The following is a 23753-nucleotide window of genomic DNA, read 5'->3' as shown; positions in this document are numbered from 1 at the left end:
GCAGATTTTGTATGGTAGGGGCTGGCAACTTTTTACAAACTTTTCCCAGGATGGAACAATCTGGTTCTGGTCAAATGCAGGCTGAGTGGCTTTGGCAACGTGTCAATAGCAGAGGGCTTCCCCAGCTCCCACTGGAGCCAGGCAGCTGGAAGCTTCTGCTTCTTCTCCCAACCCCTCACTCCTTGGCCATGGGGCAAGCAGTTTCCAGCTGGTGGGGATCTATGCCAGGGCCAGGCACCTGCAAACCGCGTCCATGCTGCTGCCACTTCTCCCTGCTCCCTCTCCCCATTCCATCCCCTTGCTGCAGCATGGCCACAGCTGGAAGCTGTCCAGCCCCAATGCAACTCCCCACCTGCTAGAAACTGCACTTATGCCACAACTGGAGGGGGTAGAAGTGGTAGCAGTGCAGAGGCTGCCTGGCCCTGGCACAGTTCCCCATGCGTTGGAAGCTGTGCCTGGACCCTAACCAGGGCATTGTGGGGGGATGCTGAGAGAAGCAGTGGCAGTGTGGAAGCAGCTCCCAGCTTCTCGGCTCTGGCACAAATGCAGGGGAAGCCCCTGCTGCTGGCACATCCCCGAAGCCACCCAGCCCATGTTGGACTGGGGCTGAGAGGTTGGGGAGAAGTGGCAGAGGTGCAGGCACAGCTAGAAGCTTTCCCAGTCTTGGTACAGCTCCTTCCTGTCTGGCCCCAGTATAGGTGTATGGTCACGGACACAGGGCAAAGCCCTCCAACTCAGCAGGCCACATCCAGCAACTTCTTGGGGTGGATCAGGCCACATGTTATTAACCCCTGTGCTATGGTGTATTTCAGGATCTATGGCAGCTAGGAGCACAAAGTGTTAATAAGATCAGGAAGTCTGTATTTCAGACCTGACGTAGTGGAGAGTTGGTTTACTGCGCATAGGCAGGTAATGTGCAAGCTTTCCCCCTGCCCAGCTCTTACATTGTACCTCCATCTGACCTGACAATTCCCTCTTGTGTTACAGGCCTGGGCCTCTCTGCAGCAGAGGATGCTAATCGGGCTGAAATGTGGGGGATTTTTCTGGCACGCGGTATTCTAGGAATGAGCCAGCCTGCCCCTTTCCTCTGAATGTGACCTCATGCCAGTTCTAGATGCAAAACACACATCTGCAGAAGGGTCTGGCCAGTGCATTAGCCAGTGGCATGTTTTTGCCTCTGTTCTCCCGTATCATATAGGAGATCACCAATTTCTCTTCTCTGGTGATATGTATTTTGAATGTGTGGGGGAGAGGGTACCACACTCTCCTTAAAAGTCCTAAATAAGACTGTTATCTGTTTCTCTTTATTGCAGCTTGCATAGGTCTGGAAAGCTGTGTTTCTTTGTGACACCTGACTGGCAAAAGCTCTGATCTTGGATATATGGGATTCCTTGTCTAGCAGAGCGGTGTTTAAGGGTAAAGGTACTGCAAGATGGTAACACCTTATGCCCAGCTTATACGAGATGGACCTTAAAACATCCCATGTGGAACAGGCTTTGCCTTGGGTGTCTGTGCCAAAGCACCCCCTCCTCTCCTGCTCTTGCGTCACGTGCCAGTTGGCTTCTGCCCAGAGACAATGGTGTTTTGCTGGCTCTGTGCAGAGACAGGCTGCAAAGTGCTTTGGGATCCCTTTAGCATGAAAGTCACAAAAGGAATGTAAAGTGCTGTTGTTAGTGATGAGGGGCCTGCTGCTCTGAGGGCTGTAGGCTGAGGGCAAGCTAACTTGGGCCCAATAGGGAACTTCTGTTAGAAGGAGCCTTGGGCAAACAGCTCTTCAGCAAGGTGGCAGGGAGCTCCCTGTTGGGCTAGGCCAGGCCCAAAGCCAGTGAAAGGAAGAGCAGGAAAGGGAGCCCTCCTTGCTCAGGCCAGGGGCTGCACGATGGGGCACTGGTCCCTGCTGCCCCCAGTGCCAGGGCCTCAGCTTCAACCAGAAGAGCAGGTGCCCCCAAACGACCCTGCTCCTTCCTTGACTGCCATTAGACCGGCTTGGTGGCCCCTGCCCAGACTCCTATCCTGCTCCCTGCCTGTCATCTGCCCCCCTCAGGCTTCCCCTCCTGCCACGTGCTCCCCCCCTACCCTCAGGGGATCCCTTCCCCTGCCACTGCGCCCCCTCCCCTGAAGCACCCCCACCCGCCGTGCCCTCGCCCCTTCCCGAGGCGCCCCCTCCCCTGGGGTGCCCCTACCCCCGCGCGCCCCCTCCCCCTCTCCCTCTCCCTCTCCTTCCCCTCAGCCCTCGCTGTACCGGCGCATGCGCCCGGGGCCCGGGGGGTGTGTGCTGGGCAGCGCGGTGCGGCTCGGTTCGGCTCGGTGCGGTGCAGGCGGGCGGGCAGCTGCGGCGGGGGTGGGGGTAGAGCCAGGTGCGAGGGGAGCAGAGGGGAGCCCGGCCCGGCGGAGCCGATCCCTGCCCGCGCCCCGGCCCCCGCCTCCGCCAGCGCCGGAGGGAAAATGGAGGCGTCGAGCGGGCGCTGAGAGGGGCCGGGGCTAGGGCCAGGCCGCGGCCGCCCCGCCCCGCCCCGCCCGGCCTGGCCCGGCCCGGCCCCGGCGTGCGGGCAGGGGCAGGGGGATCGGGATGGCGATGGGGCTGGGGCAGGGGCGGGCGCTGGGCCCGGCGGCCCGCTAGCCCCGCCGCATGGACTGCGCCGTCCGCCCGGCCCCGCGCGCCCGGCCCCCGCCCGCCCATGGCGCCGCCGGGCGGTGGCGGTAGCGGTAGCGGCGGGGGCCCGGAGCCGCAGCGGGCCGGGGCCGGGCCCGGGGCCGGGCGCTGAGGCCGCCCCACCATGAGCATGCGGTCCACCGTGTTCAAGGCGGCGGCGGCGCTGAGCGCGGAGCGGCCGGACTACGAGCGGCCGGCGCTGGCGCTGGAGCCGGGCCCCGCCGACGCGGACGAGGAGCCGGAGGCCGAGGGCGCCCCCCCACCCGGCCGCAAGCCGAAGGAGCCTCCCCCGCCGCCGCCGCCGGGGGGGGCGCACAAGGCCCGCGGCGGCGGGATCCCGGCGGCGGCGGGTGCGCCGGGGCAGGAGGAGAGCTGGGGCGGGCTGGTGCCGCTGCCCTGCCCGCCGGCCGGCAGCAAGCAGGCGGGCGTGGGGGATGCCGGCAGCGGCCGGCCCAAGGCCCAGGCCGTGTTGCCCGGGCACAGCGCCTCGCAGGTGGCCGCCAAGGACAAGGGCTGCGCGGCTGCCCCCGCCCCGCCGGCCCCGGCCCCGGAGCCGGGCCCGCTGCTCCTGCTGCAGCCCCCGCCGCCGCCGCCCCCGGCAGCGCCCGCTGCCGCCGCCGCCTCGGACGGCAAGTGGAAGAGCAGTGCGCGGAAGAGCGCCATGGGCGCCGGCGGGGGCTCGGGCCAGGCCGCCTGCCTCAAGCAGATCCTCCTGCTCCAGCTCGACCTCATCGAGCAGCAGCAGCAGCAGCTGCAGGCCAAGGAGAAGGAGATCGAGGAGCTCAAGGCCGAGAGGGACACGGTACGTCAGGGGTTAAAAGCCGGGGGGGGGGGCACAAGGCCAAGAGGGGCACGGCACGCAAGGGGTTAAGGGCCTGGGAGGGGCCTCCAAGCCGAGACGGACACGGCACACACAGGGTTAAAGTCTCTTTGTGGTGGTGGGGGGAAATCAAGGCTCATGGGAAGTGGCACCCAAGGACTTAAAGGTCTCTGTATGTGGGGGGGTGAGGGGTTAAAAGCATGTGTGGGGGGAGGACTCAAGGCTGAGGGGGAAATGGTACCCAAGGAGTTAAAAGCGGGGTGGGGGGCAGGAGGGTATGGCACCCAAGAGGTTAAAGTCTCTGGGTGGGGGAAGGATATGGCACACAAGGGGTTAAAAACACGTGTGTGGTGGGGGGGCTCAAGGCTGAGGGAAATGGCAACCAAGGAGTTAAGTGGGAGGTGAGCAGGAGGACATAGTACTCAAGGGGTTAAAAGCCTCTGTGGGGGCAAGGGGTTAAAAGCTTGGGAGGGGACTAAAGGCTGAGAGGGAATGGCACCCAAGGAGTTAAAAGCATGGGGGGGAGGAGATGGCACAAGGGGTTAAAAGCGGGGGCTCAAGGCCAAGAGGGGCACAGGGACATACACAAAGGGTTAAAAGCATTAGGACCGTCAAGGTTAAAGGAGTAGTGGGCTGGAGGGAGGGTGGGCAGACAACAGGGCACAGCCCCCAAGGGTTAATGGGTTGGGGAGGGTGGGATCTGAAGGGTTAATAGGTGAGGGGCAGGGAAGGAAGAGGTTAATGGGGAGGAGAAGCCATGGGGCAGGGCAGGGGGGCGTTCATCAAGCTGAGAAGGCCACCAGGGGAAGGGGAGGCAGCAAGGGAGGAGTTGGTAGGTGCCAAGGTGATGGCACAAAGGGGGTTGGGGGCCATCACAGTGCTGGGGAAGCTAAGAGGTTAATACACGTGGCCCCACCTCCTGCCCCCACCCCTGGGAAGGGGGCAGAAGAGAGATTCAGTTGGTGCCTGAAGTGAGATCCTGTTGCCATAGGGCTGAGGTGGGCAGAGGGAGGAGGAGGGGGGCCTGGGCACCAAAGGGTTAACTAGCTATGGGGCTCCTTAAGTTGAAGTGGGAGGCTGGAGGACACAAAGAGTTACCTTAAAGGGGCCATGCATGCATGTGGGGCTTGGGAAGAAGCTGGAGGAAGGAGGCAGCATAAGTCAAACAAGTGTTGGCTGGCAGGGTCCAGGCCAGGCAGGGAACTGCCCTTTTAAAACCCTGCCGTTTTTTTTTTATTATTATTATTAACCAGTACAGATTTAGAATAAGCCCTCCCTTCCCTTAGCAGGGCTTCTTATTTTTCTCCCTTGGCTTGCTCCTCTCTAGGGAGAGTCAAGTCCCTTCTCCCCTCCCGCTCTCTCTTTCCTGCCCCCTCCCTTTTTTTTGTAAGGAAAGCAGCGTCCATTCCTCCCTTTAAAATATTTCGCCCACATTATGGCAGTGTACATGCACAACAACCTGTCCCAGATCCAAACTAAGCTGCCGCCACAACTTTGACCCTCCGTATGGCTAGGAGCCAATAAACCCGGCCCAGTTTCAGACTTTGCTAGTGCAGGACTTGCTCCCTCCTATAAAGATGGACCTCTGTAAGGGCTGGCTCATTCTGAAGAAGACATGTTCTTCTCCCATCCCCCAAGCTGAGTTATAGGTGTTCCTGGGATCCAGGAAAAGATTTTTTTTTTTTGGTGAGGAGTGACAACTAGACCAGAACCTGTTAGGCTTAGTGCTTCTATTTACAGAGGAAAAGCGGTCCCTTCCTGAGCAGATTTCTCCATACTATAAGGCAGGCCCATGTGGTCCTTTAAATTGTCACAAAAGTGACTGCCCCCATGATTTGGTCCATAATCTGCATGCCTGTAGCAACCTAAAATAAGTGTCTTCTCAGCTTCTGTAGTTCCCACATGCAGGAAAGTTGTGTTTTTTTGGCCAAATCTTCAAGGGCTGGGGATGAGAATAAATAACCCCTCACTTCTCTTGACTCTCAGAGGAAATGGCATGAGGCAGCAGGCAGTATTTTACTGGCCTAGTCTGACTGCAAGGTTGGATAGGATCTGAGGCACAAGTCAGGTCAAAACATGTCCTGGTGGTGAGTTGTATAAAGCCAACCAGTATGAAGGTAGCAGCTGCTGTAGTGCAGGGAAAGGTGTGATGAAGTTTCAGCATATCACATGTTCCTGTTAGAGCTTTTTTTTTTTTTTTTTTTTTTTTTTTTTAAGGAAATAGAACATACACACACACGCACCACGTGTACAAGCCTATGAGTCAAACAGACATAAGAGCTTTTGAGACTGTGAAGGCTGGCACTCAAGTTCCTCTCTCTGACTGCAGATGTCTAACCAATACCTGAGGCTATGTCCATTCTGGGTTTCTGTATGTGGGCAAAACAGAGGTGAATGAGGCAACAGATTCACTGGTGTCCCCATTTGAGGCTGTTTAAAGCTGGGTATAATTGGTTTCCTGGCTGGTATTGTCTATATAAATGGATTCCAAGAGCTGGATGAAGACTAAGGGTGAGATTGTCAAAAGTGCACAAGTGATATAAGAATGCAGGCTGTGGTGGAAGTTAGTTGGATTTGGGTGCTCTTGAAAAACCCACCCTAACATTAAGGTGAGTGTATGGAATGTATTGTAAATATGTATATCAATCTGAGCTTTTCTTTTTTTTAATTGAAATTGCATCTGAGCTTGCTTAAACTCCACTAACAATTACACTGCTTTTTCTGAATTTGGAGATGAGTTTGAGAGCACCTAAATTGCCACCATTTCAGTCCGGTGGCAAGACATGCAGCTGTTTGCTTCCCTGCCTGGATCTTCAAATAGTAGCTTTGGTGGAAGTGGTGCGCTAGGTACAACAGCAGGTGAATGCCTTGCTGAATGCCGAATACAGAAATGCCTCTGAGAACCTGTCCCTGTTTTACAGTTTAAGATGCCCAGACTCCACATGGTTAAGCATAAATGGTAAAATTGTCAAACTTTCCTGGAGTCCATCGAAAATCACTTGGACTTTGGGTGTTTTTGAAAATGTTGCCCTTAAACACACCTTTGCAGAATTCAAGTGTCTCATTGTTTCTTCTGTCCTTCATGTTTAAGCTTTCTCTCAATCTCTCCATTAGGAGGGTTGTTTAATTATGAAAACCACATTTGTGCAGTGCCTTGATGAGGTCTGGAGCATCCCTTGATTATTTAATGCAGCCTAAGACTATATAGCTGTTACTCTAAAGTGAAAGGTATGGTTATAGGATTCTGCTGAGAATTTGGGAGGTAAATGTTTAGGTTGTCTCCCTTAAAACCTGCATTGAGCAAACTATGGGTGCCCAAGCTGAAATAAAATGCTGCAACAAAGTCTCTTTGTAGCTTACACCAGAACATGTCATGGGAAGGTGATGGAATAAAGGTTGTGGACCTTGATGCATAGATGTACATATGGGTCAGGTGTGAGGAACAAGGGTTATGGTGTCTCTTTAATCAAGCAAGGTTTTGGTTTAGGTCTCTGAATGAATGCTGGCCAAAGCATAAGTGTTGCCATTACTATTTCAGCTCCTGGCTCGAATTGAGCGCATGGAAAGGAGGATGCAGCTGGTGAAGAAAGATAACGAGAGAGAGAAACACAGGATTTTTCAAGGGTATGAAACAGAAGAGAAGGCTGAGTCGGAAGCATCTGACAGATTACAGATTGAGTGCCAGCAGGATCTCCTGGAGACTTCCCAGACCCTGCCTCCCAAACACTTCTCGTATGGAAGAAATGGAAAGGGACATAAAAGGTATGGAGTTGCTTCACTACCTTGCTTGTAATGCATCAGTGGGGGTGTACATGCATCTTCTGTCAATCACTTCACCTGGAGAACAGGCAACATAGCAACTGTTAACTCCATGCCAAGTCTCCCACACCATTTGATGACTCCTGCCAGAATCTTGGGAGCTTCTTAGCTGAGAGAAACATTCAGATAACAAATACAAAGCATTTTCTATATTATGTAATGAAAAAAGGGACATGCCAGGTCTTACGAATAAGGGGTAATTTAATACAGCTCACTTTTGGCTTTGCCCTTCTTAGTTATGTGACTGTTCCTAATTTGAAATAAAAGGCATCCTTGAAATAAAAGGCATCTAGAGCCATCATTCTTGGTTTTCACTGGCTTAGGAGCAACATGAGCAGCATTAATCAAAGAGCCACAACAGTTTGTACCCCAAGGTGAATTTTTGTTGCTTAGTTTGTAATAGTGCTGGAACTATTTGCATCCCTATGGGGGAATGTACTTGTGCTATGATAGTGTGTGTGTTGCATTATTCATGATTACAGGAAAGGTGGCTCCAACACATGTGGAGGAGATAGGGGTGTAACATTGTCTAAAAAGAGCCAGAGGTGATAAGTTTAAAAGTCACTTGAGGGTCAGGAGTTACAATCTGACTATTGCTAACTAAAGAAATAGGGTAGGGAATGAATCTGTTTCCATCACTGAGCGATTTGCCTACCTTTTGTCCAAGAGGCTTATGGCTTTGGTGACACATTAGGTGTAGATGGGAATGCAGCAGTAAGGTGCACTTTCCTTTTATTAAAAGGACACTGGCAATTTGAAAATACTAGTTCTCTCCAAAAAACCTATCTGCTGTTAGGTAACACTCTTGTCAGCTTGTGCTCTGTATTTGACAGGATAAGTTCCCATATTGTCTTGATTAGTGTCACTACCTGTCTTGGACGCTGAGGTGATCATCACATTCTCTTCTAGAACCTGTAGGTTCTTATACTTATCACTGGGAGCCAAGCACTTGGGTTGGGAGGGGAGCAGAAGCACGTTACATAGGAGGTCAGTGGCAGAGCTGGGAATGGAAACTCTTCTGACTACCAGTCTCATGGCCTCACGCTTAAACTACACTGCCTGTCATCACTCACACGTTGTTCTTAAGGGAGCTGTCAGTCATGTTCCTGAGGCCATGGAAGTAGGTGTATTGTCTAATAGCATCAGCAACAGCAACAAATGACTGAAGGAGCAGGAGGATGTGATAGAAGGAGAAATGTATGTGTCCTTGCTCTAAATGCCAAAGGAAGTGGGAAAACCCCTTACAAACTTTTTTTGAAAGAACTGCTCTTTGCAAGTGGAACTATCAAAGACAGATTAGTGAACTTCACAAAAATTTGGAACTATCCTTTAATGTTCATCTGGCAGTGAATTTTTATAACTGTTGCTATCTCCTCTTCTCCAGTTATCCAAGTCCCTGGAGTCTAGATTGGTTTCCTTTTGTTCATTTGTTTGTCACCTCATTGAGGTTGGGATGTTTTTAATTAAAATAAGAAATTGTTTATGTGGTGGTTGTTCCATGCCCAGAATTCTTTGCGTGTGTGGAGCTGCTTTAGACATGAAAGTATATTACTGCAGCACACCCTACAAAGGGATATCCTTAAAAGAGGACTTGCAGTTCCAGTTGATGTAGCGAGCAACTGTGGGTTGAGAGTGGTAGCCTAGGGAACACGATGCATTAGTCTTCTGAAAAGTGCTTCTTGTTCATTTACCCACCAGTCCCCTTCTGGTACCCTGCCTGTCTGCACTGCTGACCTTTCTCCCTCTTTTAACAGGAAGTCGGCATTTGGAAGTGCAGAGAGGAAAACTCCAGTTAAAAAGCTGGTGACTGAATTTTCAAAAGTCAAAAGCAAAACTTTGAAGCACTCTCCAATGAAAGAGGAGTCAAGTAGCTCTTTACCTGAAACTGTTTGCAAACGTGAACTGAGGAGCCAAGAGACTCCAGAAAAAACCCGATCTCTAGTGGACACTCCACTAAAACCATCCACCCCCTTGCGAGGTCCCAGTGCCCATCCCAAGGATAAAAGTTTTTCCAGCGATATAGAAGATCTGCCATACCTCTCAACCACAGAAATGTATTTGTGTCGTTGGCATCAGCCTCCCCCATCACCATTGCCGTTACGAGAGCCCTCCCCAAAGAAGGAGGAGACTGTAGCAAGTAAGCTATAAAGAACATGCTCATAGCCAGGTAGTGGTCAGTTTGACGCATCCTTGTGTGCTTGGTATTAAAGGCAGAGTCTTGGCAACAATAAGCGAGTAGTGGCAACAAAAGTCCTCATCTACTGGACAGATGCTCTGCTGGCATGGAAGTATGTGGAATTGCCACAGAGATTCCCTGCACCATTCCCTGAATACTGGTGATATCTGCGAATAACAGAATGCCAGGCATGGAAAAAAATCAAAAGCCACAGGTGGCTACTGCAAGACAGTGGCACGCTTTTGCAGAATATTTACATATAAGGCTGCGACTTTTGTTGTGTTAATTATCTGTGGCAGGCTATAGCAAAAGCGGTGTTCATAGAAAAGCTACCCAACTTGCTTGGTGCAGACTTACAATACCTCTACAATAATTTACCAAGTGATATCCTGGTTGGGGAAGCATGGTCACATGGGAGGTATAGTTTGGAGGGTTGGTGCCCCATCTTTTCTACAGGTGAACATGCCTAGCTGAACTATGTTTCCCATGATTCTATGCATTCTCTCTGAGTGGCAGGTGTCTCCTAAAGCTCATGGAGTTTCTGTGACCAAATTGTAGCCTTACTTGCATGTAATCTTGTGAAGGCAAAATAATAGGAATATAACTTGCCTCTCTGAGTATTTCTACATACATTTATATCTAAATCTTCAGATCTTGGCTGCTTCATGAGATAGATGTGTAAAGGGGACTTCATTTTGCCTGCATTAGGAATTCCCCATTTTTAAAAATGTATGGTGGTAGCAAAAACAGAAGTGCTTGAGGACACAAGGCACTGATGACTGCTTGCATCTTACTGGCCATGTTTTTTTAGGCCTTTTATGAGGACCTCTAGACTAGGGATTGGCAATCTATGGCCCATGAGCTGGATCTAGCCTGTGAAGTTTGAATCTGGCCTTTGGTGGATGGGGAGACAGGCAGCACACAGTGGTGGGGGCCACAAAAGGGCTGTCCCCAGATTCTTCTGCCTGCTCTGTGCTGTTTATCCTGGTTGAGTCCTCTGCCACATTCCACCTCTCATCTCTGCAGCCCCAGCCCTACCTGCTTTCTACTGTTGCCACTGAACTTGCCCCTCATCATGGCTATGGGCTGTGAGAATGTGACACTTGATGATGACCATAAGCAGAGGCTGCTGGGTGGGGGGGAGCCTGCATGAGAGCAGAGTTGAGTGGCAGCAGGGGATTGGCAGCCTCAGGTTGTGAGTGTTGCAAGATGTGGCCAGCTGTTCATAAAGGTTGCCAGGCCCTTGGGGGCCAACCTTTTTTGCAGGCATGCCACAGATTGGCCCCACTCCCTTCCTGAGTGCCAGTCCAGTCCCCTTCCCCCTGTCCCATCTGCTGGTCTGCTCTCTATCCTATGCTGCCTGTCCTATCTGCTGCTCTGCTTTCTGCTTCCTGCCTTATTTGCTATTGTGCTGCTAGCTCCTCCCTGATCTGTGTGCCACACACAGGCTGCTGCTGCCTGTGCCACAGTTTGGGTACCCCTGTTCTAGACACTAAGACACCAGAAGCCAAAAGCTGTAGGAGCCTTGTCTCGTCTGTTCCTCCTCCCACCCCACCATCAGCTCCACCATTATGGCTGGTGGTGGAGCTGAATCTGTGGTAGGAACCTTTTTTGTAGAAAAGGCCAGTGTACAGACAGATTGTGACCTCTGACTTTGTCCAAGGTGAACTCCACTCCTTTCCATCCTGCCCTGGATACATGCATGTAAAAGGTCTTGCCTTAGCAGGTAACTCATTTGTAATAGCTGGGCTGCCAAAAGGAACCTCTGGGTGCAGAAAATAATCTACAAATCCCAAAGTGAATTCTTACATGCCTACCTTACTTCTGCAGAAGATGACTAAAAAGCTACTCAGCTGGGGTGGCTTTGACAGGGGGTTTGAACTAGATGGCTTCCTGAGGGCCCCATCCTATCCTTTTCTCATGTGATTTGAACTGCCCAGAGATGCTTCACCTGCTGCTTAGCAGAAGGACCTAATGTGATACAACCCTTGCATGCTTCACTCTGATAGGTGACACATGTACAGGGCTGTCTTCAGAAATAGGCTATTCTGCTCAGCAAAGCATAGTAGCATAATGATGGGTGGTGATTGAGGCACAAACCTCAGGTATTTTGTTTGGGGAGGGGGAGGGGGAACAACTGGAATGGAGCTAGAGAGGTGCCTTATCCTTCTCCCTCCATCTCTCTGCACCTCCCCTAGAGTGGCTTTGGCTCTAGCAGCAGGGAAGATAGAAGTAGCAGCAGTGCACAGTGTGGGAGCAGCAGTCGGTGGTTTGCTGTTGCTGGGGGAGATGTCACCTCTTTTTTTTGCTGCTGAAAGCTGGTGTATTTTATTGGCTGCTTGACACATTGGCAGCAAAAATAGGAGGTGACATCATTCCCAGCAACAGCAAACCACCAGCCACTGCTCCTGCAGCATGCACCACTGCCACCCATGGTGTAGTACTGTCCTGTTACATCTCTGGCAAGGTATATGGATAGCAAGGCTTAAACTAGGGTAATTAGAGCAGGCAGCTACCCTGTTTTTTGGATGGGGAAGTTTTGTTTTAATGTTAACTCCTTAATTCACCACATGCTTGCCGCTCAGTTAATTCTGAGCTCTAGCAGGTTTTCCTTCATCCTAGGTGACGTCTCAGCAGTATGCCCTTTGGAAGGGAAAGGTGATCTGTTACTAGAGCGAATATTTGCCCAGACTAGGTTAGTAAGTAAACCAGGAAGTCTAGCTCAGGATTGGCAGTGACAACAGCTTGGGATCAGACATGCCAGTTTCTGTGGCATCTTCCCCTTCTCTCGTATTACACTAGGAAATAACCAAACGATTGCTAGCTTTGAAGTGACCTTGGAGATCTGAGAAGTGAAAGCTCAGCTTTAAGTTCTATGCTTTTAGCTGTCTCTGCAGTAGTGATTTGAATGAAGCAGGTTCATTGTGGTATATTCTGAGCTTGATTGTTTACATGGTTATTACATATCCGGTCAAATGAAATTGTCAAGCAGCTTCCGATTCATTGTTGAGAAATGTTGTTTCTTACTGAGTTGTTGCTGATATGACTTCCCCCCTCAGAGTTGCAGATGAGTCCTTAAAAATCTGGATGACTTGCCAAAGAGATCTAGCAGGAGAAAGGCTTGCTCTAGGGCTTAAAACTCTACCATGACTTGTTCTTGTCTGATAGTTATGGTGTTCATGTAAATATCCCACAGAATCACTTGAAGCTGAAAACTATTGCCTTTCTAGAATGAGCTATGAATACTAGCGTTGAGATCCATTATTAAATGTGACCCGTGACAATCTACATTGGGAACTGCTCATACCATGGCATAAATACCTTGCCAGTAAACAAGTTGAAAATCCTTTTTCCCCCATTTTCCTATCCACCAGGTTTGGAGTCCAGGTACTGCAGTTCCCTAGCAACAACAGCTCCTAGCAGCAAATTAATAGTAAAAGAATCCTGATTTGTTAAGAGCGAAGGAAGTCTTTGCAAATGACTTTCTTTAATGAGCAAAGGGATATGTTTTGAGATTAGCCACTGGTTTTTTTTGCATACTCTAGTATGTAGGGAAACTGAGAAGTGTGTGTGTGTGTGTGCGCAAAACAGGAGCCTGTATCGAGGCAAGCTGCACGTCTAGGGCATTTATACATGTGCTCCAGGGTGCGGGGGAACACTTTAATTAAAGTGATTGTGAGAGCTGTGTTATGTGTATTCAGCGTCCTGCATTTCAAAATAGCGGTGGGGGGCACTTTAACTAAAGCTCCTTGAATGAGCTTTAGTTCAAGCGCCCCTGCTACCATTTTGAAACATGGGGCCACTGAATACACATGACGCAGAAGCTGCTTGAGTGTGCTAACGAGCATGCTCCAGCAGACTCGTTTCATTGAGTCTGCTTTCACCAGGGCACCCAAGGGGAAAACCAGGAGTAATGGCTGCAAACTTCTGGAAGATCGATTCAGGCTCAACATTAAGAAAAACTTCTTCGCAGTCAGGGTGTCCAGACTGTGGAATAAGCTCCCTCCAGTGGTGGTGCAATCACCTACCCTGCTTCAAGAGGAGACTAGACAGTCACCTTGCTGGGGTCACCTGACCCCCAGTTATATTTCCAGCTTGGTGCAGGGGGCTGGACCCAATGATCTTCCGAGGTCCCTTCCAGCCTTAAAATCTATGAATTTACGAGTCTGCTCCAATGTGTGCAAATTAGCACGTGTGGGAGCAGCAGTCTGTCACATGTATAGGTGCCCCTAGTTCTGAATCTTGCCTTCATGGATTATTTTAGTCCATGATCAGTTTGATTCAGGTTTTATCTCGGTTGGGATTTTAACGTATAGAATATGATCCTAAATTGTGCTTACCATTGTCCAGTCAGAGCTTGTGTATTGCACTGAACTGAGATCTGTTTAATTCAATCTTTAGAATTCAGTTTTAAGAGAAACCAAGCTGTTCCCAATCCCTGCATCGTTGATACTCTGGCATGTTATGCTCTGAGTAATTCTCATTTTGCAAGCCTGTCATATGTATTTTATGTATATTGCCAGCCAAGGTTTCTTCTGGTTATCTCAAGGAAACATTTAATGAAACAGTTTTCATTTTTAGTAGATTGATTGGGCATTTTGTTGCTTTTTGCAAAGGAAACCCCTTTCATAAGGTAGAAGACTTTGGGGTGTAAGTGGTTATAAGGGGAACTGGAAATTGGGACTCTTGGGTTGAAATTCTGGCATGTGTTAGACATGAGGTCAAACTGGATAACCTGAGGATTTCTTTCAACTGTAATGTTCAGGTTTTTTTTCATAGATTAACCTCATTTTTTGTTATGCTTCTCAGTTCCTTCTTGGAGGGACCATGTTGTAGAGCCCTTGAGAGACCCAAACCCTTCAGATCTCTTGGAGGTATGTGATTAATAAATGGCTTTGTATTTGTTCTCTTCCATCTCCTTCATGCATGTGCGCATATATACATGTACAGCTTAGATATAATAAAAACAGATATTTTGCCATTGGTCCAGTTTCCTGGTTTTAAAGTAAGAGCTTAAACAAGTTTGTGTCTTGTGGAGTTTCTTATTGCTCTAGGGAGGCATTGGGTATGTATGACCAATGTGGAAATACTAGGTTTTGTTGCTGGACTAAGAGTCCCTTTATTCTTTCCAGCTTCATAGCAAACAGCAGCAACCTGTCAGAACTTTTATTTGATGGCTACTGAACTGTTTGAGCAAATACATGCTTTAGTTTTACAACAAGGTGTGGCTGTGGAGAGTTGACTCACCAGTTTCAACACAGAGCTTTTATTTTTATTTGGATTTTGATGTTCATGTTGCAATTACTCTGTCAGCCATCCCTGTGTTAAAGGGAAAACAGACTGCAGCAGGTGAAGGAATGCATTCTGGACTGCTGGGCAGGAGAGCACTAACCACCTCTGTTCTCTTTGCAGAATCTAGATGACAGTGTATTTTCCAAAAGGCACGCAAAACTGGAGCTGGATGAGAAGAGGAGGAAAAGGTGAGGGCAACAATTCATCCCTTAAACAACATGTGCTCTTCTCTCCTGCTCCATGTGCTGAATGCTGCAATTATAGGTGTTATGGTCTCTGAACCTGCAGAACCTTTTAAGGAGTTGCTGAAACTTCTTCAGAATCCATTGTGTTTGCACACACTAAGGATGGATTCTGAACAGTAAAAGCTTAGGTGGGCTAAGGGCTTTCTGTTCTAGTTCTTCATTTGCTTTTTTTTTAAAAGCCTCTCCTTCCTTCTCTTCAGCCCATCGAGGGTGAGGAGAGGAATACAAAAAATGATATGGAGTCTGCAAAACATGCTTGAATGTGTGACTCAAAAGTTCCAATTTAGTTTTATTATAGAGAAGTTTGATAGCAGTTTGCTAAGGCATGTAGTTAAGTTCTCCAGTGCTTGGAGTTTTGAAAGTGCAAAAAGACTGCACTTCGTTCTAGGTCATCCACAAGCAGTTAAGTTGGGTGAAATGTCCTGGCCAGTTAGACAAGATCCCAGGCTGGATGATCATAACGCCTTCATGAGCTTTTGTTGTGTTCCAAATGATAGCCTAGAAGCAACAGAGGATTGTAGAAGCTGGCTATGACTTAGTGTTAGATGACTTGCTACTGTAGGGTTATGGTTAGAATATACAAGGAAACCAGCTAAGTCCTTTGTTTTTCTTCTTCATTCATGCACTAGGAATAGTGTCAGCAAGAAGCTTGTGTGGCACTGAGATTGACAAGAACTTGTACTCCGTTTTGGTGGGGGGCAGTGATCAGAATGCTGGCTAGTTACTTCCCAGTAACTGAGTGGGTGTTTAGTTTACAGTCTTTATCAAATTAGAGCAGAACTATTTTAAGTTTGAATGACCATGCTTCTTAGAGATTACTCCACTTTCTTTGTGTCATCTGTCCAGGGTGGATTTGATTTAAATCAAATCAATTTAAATCCTAATTTAAATCACTGGTCAGGAAGCCACAATTTAATCATTGTTTTCTACAAAAAGTGCATTCCTGTTGTTTGATATACTTTATTCATTTAACTTTTTGAAACTGTACTTTTAGAGAGTGGTAAGGGCTTGACTCTGTACCCAAATTTACAGAGACAGAGGGCTGATGGGTCGGTAATCAGGTCTGTTATCTCTCATCTCCATATACTGCTGTTAAAAGGATGTTATCTCTGGAGAGAGAGATCCACAGTTTTGCAGAGATGCTTAGTGGGATCTTCTAGACTGAGCACTGAGTCCCATTGGGTAGAGTGGTTTTCTTTAATCTTTACTAATCTATAGAGGAGCCTCTGGGAACCGCATAAGATTGGGCCCCTAATATAGTCTATGGCGTGTTGTGACCTATTTATAAAATGTTTCTAAAAAGGTTACATGAATATATTGTCTCAAATACCATATAATTAGAAGTTATGATCTAAATTATAATCTTTAAATCTGTTGAGTCTTTTCATGGTGATATCTTTGAGCTTTAACACATCTTAAATTGAAATGATCTTTATATGTGTTTATTTTTTTAAAACTATCTTAATAAAAAATAAAAATATATGAGTAAATAAAAAAATCCAGTGTAAATTAAAAAAAAAAATCATTGGGTTTTATCCACCCTGCATCTGTCCTGTGAAAATAAAAGCAAAACTATTAGAGTTTGGGACTGGGGAATTGAGAGCTAGGACTCCTGAATTGTTGCAGGCCCTGCCACTGACCTTATATGACCTTCAGCAAGTCACTCATCCACTTTATGCCTCCAGTTCACTGTATTGTAAAATGGTCCTCCTGACCTGGCCTATCCCCTAGGCATATCATTTGGCCTAATCAGGAAAAGTCTGTAGAGTCTTTTGAGATCCTTGAATAGGTGGTAGCACAGAGCTGAATAAAGTTTCTTAACTGCCTGGGTTTTATCTTTCAGATGGGATATCCAGAGGATCAGGGAACAAAGAATTCTACAGCGACTGCAGCTCAGAATGTATAAAAGGAAAGGAATTCAGGAATCTGAGCCTGAAGTTACCTCATTTTTCCCTGAGCCAGATGATGGTGAGTTCCTCATCAAACATGAATAGGGAGAGTGTGCTGTAAATCGGCTGGTCTCTACTTATATCCTAATTGTCCACGTAGATAAGCGTGCGGCTTAATAACCTTCTTTTATTGTATCCTTCTCATAACAGTGGAAAGCTTGCTGATTACCCCCTACTTGCCTGTTGTAGCATTTGGCCGACCATTACCAAAACTAACCCCACAGTAAGTATTTTCCCTTTTGTAAAACTTAGATGTACCTCCTCTGAAAGCACAAGATGAACTCCCCTTCCAGATTCATCTAGAAATGATGTTCAGTAGAACCCAGCAGCCACTGAGTCCTGACTGAGCTTTCAAAGAGTGTCCAGGCTGGTCAGCAGCTCAGTATTTTCCTGTCCAATCGTTCAGTTAGTGTATTAGGTAAGGGGTATGGGGCACAAAATGGCACCCCTGTGACTGAATGTTTAAATGTGGTGCTGCCAGTCCAGGAGTGCAGTGGCTATAGCTCCTTTTTGTGCTTGCCTGTCCCCCTAGTGGCTACCCTAGGATAGCATTGGAGATGGAGGACATGCCATTCCTATGAAAAGGAGTGAAATTTATGCTGGAGGGAATGGGGCCAGAAGGAAGCTTTGGAAAATGCCCCCTTTTCCAGAGCAGTTCTGATCACCATGTCCCTTCCTCTGGCAAGTTTATTTCTTCCTACACTGGTGCCTGATAGCATAAAATAGAAAAACAAGAAAACAAAAAACCCATATGGCTGCAGGACATTTTATAGCAAATGTGAAGTAATTCTGTGTTGGGGGATATTGAAATTACAGCTGCTTTTGGCCTTGGGGCTAGAGCTCTTAGCATTAAATATGTCGAAGGACAGTTCTGTTAGGTTTTTCTTACCTTTGACCAATGCTCTTTTTGTGGGAGTTACACCCTGTAGAAAATCAGCTCTATCATCTCCTTGAAAACACAGCCTATCTAGTTTTGTACTGAACGTTTTTTTTTTTGCTTTTTTTGGGTTGCGGACTAAGGCCCTTTATCTTGTCTGACAGAAACTTTGAGCTGCCCTGGCTGGATGAACGAAGCCGTTGTCGGCTGGATACGCAAAAGAAGCAGACGCCTCACCGAACGTGCAGAAAATAACTGCGTGGACAAGAGAGCTTTGCATTGCAATGGGTGTAGCAGGCCATTTGTAACAAGTGGCCAGGAACTTTATATGTTGTTCAGTCACATGACTCTTTGCCCTCATGTATATTCTTGTTTGCTGATTCCTACCCCCTATGCCTCTCCTTCTGGTTTTTTTGTTTTGCTTTCATTCTACAAAAAAACTCTTTACCTAGCTAATTAACTGTGGCTTTATTCTTTTAGTTTGTTTGTTCTCTCTTTCCTTGGTAGCAAGCTCTCAAGCTTTTACGCTGAAGCAGTAAGGCTGGAAGCTCAAGTGGCATCTTTTTGCTGCTTGTGAAAGCTTTTTTTCTAGCTGCTGTGGCCACTACCGTTTTGTAAGAGGCCTTGTGAAGGTAGGTGAGCCTAAAAAACAAAACAGAAGGCCTGGCTTGACAGCTGGCCCACCTGTAAGTTCTCCTCATGGTCATTGCCTACCTGTTGGCTCAGCAAGTGGTGCCCATTACTCCTGCAGCTGCCTTTTTTTTATGACATACAGCTTGGAAGCTTAAGGTTTTAGAGTGAAGGGAACTCATAAGCCCAAATCTTGCATGGTGAGAACTTGCAGATGGGGACCAACCTTAAGGTACAGCAGGCCAAGTTAGGCCAATTCCCTTCACACTGTCACTCCAAAACAAAAACCAGTCTGAGGAAAGTTGGCTTGGTTGCAACTTCCTCTTGCCTGACAGATCAGGCTTCTATTATTGTGCCTGTGTTGTGCGCTTTTTTTTTTTTTTTTTTGCTGCTGTTCTCTTTGTTTTGCGGGGAGGGGAGAGCATAAAACCAACTTCATTAATGCCCATTAATCCTGAGGGAAGATGGCAGATCATCATAAACAACCTGTACCACTGCGACGGTGTGGCTGGACTAAGAACTGTGTCGCACTGCTGCCATGAGACACACAGTTAGTTACCTTTGTCAAAAATCGGTTAGCATATTCCTTAGTGAGACCCTCCTAGCTGGGTTACCAGTGTGAAAATGCTTCTACAGACTTTTTTGCCAGCAAATGTCATTTTTTTTCTATATAAGAGGGTTGGGGCTGGGGGTTTGTAAGCCTTTTTTGTGAAAATAGAATTCTATACGCACAATTTCGGTTCATTTTTATTTAAATGTTTAAGGACAGCGCTGCCTGGCAATTTGTGTATTTTGTAAGAAGCTTGGATTGGCTAGAGACAACTAGAATGGTGCCTATGCTTTAGCTGTAGTGATTCCCTTCCTTTATGAAACCAGCCTTCGTTGCTGTTTTTTACACTAATGGATGATGCCAAAAGCTCCTAGTCTGAGTAACTCTCTTACTGAAGTCCTGATTTATTACTGTTTGTTGTAATTACAAAGACAGAGTTCTTTCATGGCCTTTCAGGCTTCAAAGTGAACTAGAGTCCATGTAGATGGGGTGAGTGAGCAACGGATTCTTTGGATTTGAAAGACCATGTTCCCCCTACTCTTTTGCTGCACTTACCTGTCTGATTGAGAGTTGCAGTGGTACCTCTGCAGGGCGTGTGGCTGGGGGAAGGGTCCAGGGAGGAGTTTTAGTATAAGGGTGAAAATGTTAACTTTGTATTGAAGATGTTAGCAGGCCACAGAAGTTGACCCACTTGAATGATTCCTTTTGAGTGTTGTGTAAAGACAGTGATCTTCTTTTTCCTGCTTGGCACAAACAACTTGATAAACAATAGAGAAACACAAAAGGCATTGCTTTTTTTCTTCCCCCCACCTCCCCCAACCCCCCATATCTGGGGTATCATTATGCAATGTGGAAGAGAGGCTGAATCTGTAACTTAACACAGTTGCGTTTTTATACTGAAGTTGAGGCAGTCATGGAGTCTGGAAGAGAGGCTAAAACACCTTTAGAGGGGAAAATCTCTTGTGAGGTATGGGCTCTGGTGCTACAGAGGTTGCATAAATAGGGCTATACACTGCATCCTTTTTTTTTTCCTTTTAATAAGGCTGTTCTTGAGTGTCCTGCTTTTAGCATGATAGCATGTGTCCTCAATGGATTCCTGTGCAATTAGGAGCCAAAATGTAAAACAGGCAAATACTAGCTGGAGCCCTGCCCTGCCCTGTGTGCTGCCCCCCCCCTCCCCCTTTTCCTTGATGACGTCCATTTTTCAGGTCTGCATTGAGCAGGTTTTGTATTCTGGTTATACTTTGCCTTAGTGGCTTTTTTCAGGGGGCAAAACACCTTTTTGAATTCCAGTGACAGTCAGCTCTGATTTGCTAGTCTTGAACTGGCCTTACTTCCCAGTGCAAAGCCATTTTGAAACTCTTCATCATCATGCCATTTAGACAGGCAACCAGGCTTTGTAACAGTCCTTTTTACTAATATATTGGCTTTTCATCAGCAAAAGGGAGGGGTGGGGATGGGCCAGAAGTAGGCTTTGGGGTGGGGGAGTACAAAACAAAACTTGCAGTTGAGTGTTAGTGTGGAAAGATAGTCTTATTTCTCCCAATATGGGGTACAACACTGTGAAATTCAATCCTCAACAGAAAGCCCTGCAATTTCCCTCCTAGAACTATTCTTTGGTTTAAAACCTTGCTTTTTTTTTTAATTCAAGTTTTAAACTAGTGTCAGAAAACTTAAAAACCTTTTAAAAATTAAAATTAAAAGCTTGTCTTTACTCTTCAGCCTTGTTTTATGGCCATTTGACACATGGTTGTCTGTTGTAATGCATACTTTTGATACCATTTCTAATGTGTAAAATGGTTGTCTTGTAAATATCTTATAAAAAGTTCAATTTGTAAATAAAAACTATTGTGGCTGTTAATTTTTTTTTGAATTTCTGCTTCAGTTTGTTAGATTTAACAGTGTTAATGGGGAGTATTAAACAATTCTGCTTGTATGTTTAAAGAATTGAAACCAATTTTTTTACAATAAAATAGAAAAAATATAAATCTGGTGATTGCCTTTTTCTTCATGTATATAATTCAAGACTTGTTACAGAAGCAAAGACATTTCTGAAGCTTGTAACACTATTCCCAAAGCGGCAAACATGCATGAGGCAGACAGCTGTACTTTTCTATTGGGGGTGAGAAGGTATCTTAACCTAGCATGTGTTGAAAGGCAGATTGTCTCAAACCCTTATTTTGGCTTGCTATTTTTCTTGCCTTTTGTGTAGGGAGAAAAATTAAGAACATTTCTAAAATTAGTCTGCAGTCCACAACCAGTTTTCTTTAAAAGACAACAAATATTTAAGAAACAGAAAATGTTTCCTGAAACTGTTTTTATTTCAGTTTAACTTCCAAGCTTTCCTGGGGCCTGCTTTGTCTCTAACCACTGTTATCTAGATGGTTTGTCAATGTATGCCTGCATATCCTAGCATATTGTTTCACATACAATTTATCAAGCCTATGACATGCATTCTTTTTTCTTCTTTTACACAGTTTAAGCAAGGGACATGTGAAAAGGCAGAGAGATGCTGCTGCTGGTTGATAACAGCTGTTCAGGGGCTGCTCTTCCTGCACTTAAATGCTGAATGTGGCAAGAGATAAAGACCTATTGTTGAAGAGGTGGAGGATTACCTGGATTTACGAGGAGGGAAACAAGTGTGTTCAGAAGATAATGTCACAGGAACAGTGTCATCAGTGTGGCTTGTTTGGAGTTACCCTGGCACCTAAACTATAGCTTCACTATACCTGTTCAGGCCTCTCTTTACTGGAGACTGAGGAAGATAGCTACCATGGCCCCCACTACTGGCCCAAAGTTGCCATGTCTGTGGGAACTGCAGGTACTCTTTTTCTGGCTGAAAATTATAGGCCAGGAAAGCAAAAAAATGAGTAGTAATATTCTAGGCAACTGTTGATCTTCTAGATCATGGTGTTTGCATAAGAGATCTAGTTAGGTGTGTGATGAATCTACTTGTGCCCAATTTGAGAACAACACAGCTTGTTACAAGTTTCACAGATCCACGTGTTGTCTGAGTTAGAGTCCAGGTTTATAGCACACTGCGTCCTTTCTTGCTTTGCTTCCATCCTCTGGATCAAAGTGACTTTATGTTGTGCTGCACCCAGTGCCAGATGTTCCCTCGAGATTGGACAGGATTCTGCACGCTTCTCCCAGCTTTCTGCATTAACGTTGAATGACTTCATAGCATTTTTGCACACCGGGTACTGCCATAGAGGGCAACCCTGCTTTCTAGAGCCATCTTGAATCTCACAGTACAAAATATTCCTGGGGATATAGTCTCCTCCCATTCTCCTGACATGGCTGACTCATCGCAACCTTCTCTTCTTGATAGTGGTTTCTAAGTGTGTCAGTCCTATGCACTCCAGCACCTCTGTGTTTGGTATTTTGTCTTCCCACTTTATTTTCAGGATCTTATGTAAGCATCTCATATGGAAACTGTTCAGTCTCTTGATGTGCCTAGCATATGTAGTCTGTTTCTGAACCATAAAGCAGAGATGACAAGTATGCAAGCCTTGTAGATTCGCAGCTTCACCTTAGATGACATTTTGCTGTTACTCCACACACATTTCTGTAATAGGCCAAAATTCTTAGCTGCTTTTCTGATTCTGTTCAGTCTGAAGGTCAAAATTCCTGTTGGTTGTAGAACCCAAGTAACAAAAGCTGTCGATGACGCCAAGAGATTTACCCCCCAGAGTTATATTAGGTATTAATTCTTCCCCGGCTTTGGTACATGACGATAGGTTTTGTGAGACTAATTGTCTCAACCTGAAGCTCCTGCATGACTCAGAAAATCTGCCCAAGAGATTTTTGCAGGGAAGATTCACTGTAGGCAACCAAGGCTGCATCATCCACAAACAGGAAATCTCTTAAGAAATAGCTCTTTCACCTTGGTTTTTGCTCTACACCTTACATGTTGAACAAGCCTCTAGTCTGGTTCAAAGATAAATGTCATCATCACTGTCCTTGAATGCATGAAGAAACAGGAATGAAAAGTAGATGTTAAAGAACATGGGGGCTAAAACAGCCATTTCACCCTGTTGTTGACGTCAAAGGTGTGTGATTCTGTTTTCATACGCTACAGTTGCCTTCATACCTTGATGTAAAGAACAAATGATGTTCAACAGCTTAGGGGAACAACCTAGTTTCTTCAGAACAGTAAAAAGGCCCTGTCTGTTGACTGTTATCGAAGACCTTTGTTGGGGAGATGAAAGCTATGTACAGTGGTAGTTGTTTTTCTCTACACGTGTCCTGCAGTTGCTTGACTGAAAATATTGTTATCAATGGTGGAGTGAAAACTGCACTGACTTTCAGGTTATTATTTCACCTAGAGACAGCAGTTTGGGTACCATAATGTCAGTGACTTTTCTGAGGATGTTCAACAGGGAAATACCTCTGTAATTGTGACAGCTGCTTCTATCTCCCTTGTTTTTGTTTAACTGCAAACTGAGCAGCCTTGAAATCTTGCGGTAATAATACATTATAATTACAACCTAGAAAGTCACCGAGGAACTGATATGGGAAATATTTCTGGTAGAATGAACCCCCAGAAAGATTTTTCCCAGCAAGAACAGGGGTGTGCCTGTGCCACTACTGGGGGGGTGGCTGGGTGCCCCCCCCGTGTTTGCTGAGCGGGAGCCAAGAACCAGGGACCCCTGTTAGGAGACAAGTCCTCCCGGGGACAGCGAAGTAGGCTGATGACGTCATTCAGCTGGAGTGTGATGGCATCATACCCCGCCTCTTCC

General features: G+C 46.8%; 1 protein-coding gene across 1 annotated transcript; it reads left to right on the top strand.

Annotated features, from left to right (window-relative positions):
• Positions 1 to 2312: 2312 nt before the first annotated feature.
• On the top strand, positions 2313 to 20999 carry MSL1 (MSL complex subunit 1). The gene is made up of 8 exons (XM_006270784.4): positions 2313 to 3455; positions 7012 to 7235; positions 9047 to 9429; positions 14278 to 14342; positions 14881 to 14948; positions 16849 to 16973; positions 17105 to 17177; positions 17996 to 20999. The coding sequence occupies exons 1-8, from the start codon at positions 2778 to 2780 to the stop codon at positions 18084 to 18086; spliced, it is 1707 nt and encodes a 568-aa protein (XP_006270846.2). The 5' UTR covers positions 2313 to 2777; the 3' UTR covers positions 18087 to 20999.
• The last annotated feature ends 2754 nt before the right edge of the window (positions 21000 to 23753 follow it).

The sequence above is a fragment of the Alligator mississippiensis genome, chromosome 4, assembly GCF_030867095.1.
Source record: "Alligator mississippiensis isolate rAllMis1 chromosome 4, rAllMis1, whole genome shotgun sequence".
Lineage (NCBI taxonomy): Eukaryota > Metazoa > Chordata > Crocodylia > Alligatoridae > Alligator > Alligator mississippiensis.
The sequence above is the reverse complement of the archived record's forward strand: the minus strand, read 5'-3'. Positions and strand labels throughout refer to the sequence as shown.

Coding starts and splice junctions, on each gene's coding strand:
- MSL1 (XM_006270784.4), top strand. CDS start 2,778: ATGAGCATGCGGTCCACCGTGTTCAAGGCGGCGGCGGCGCTGAGCGCG. Junction 9,430..14,277: donor GAAGGAGGAGACTGTAGCAA/GTAAGCTATAAA, acceptor TATGCTTCTCAG/TTCCTTCTTGGAGGGACCAT. Junction 14,949..16,848: donor GATGAGAAGAGGAGGAAAAG/GTGAGGGCAACA, acceptor TTTATCTTTCAG/ATGGGATATCCAGAGGATCA.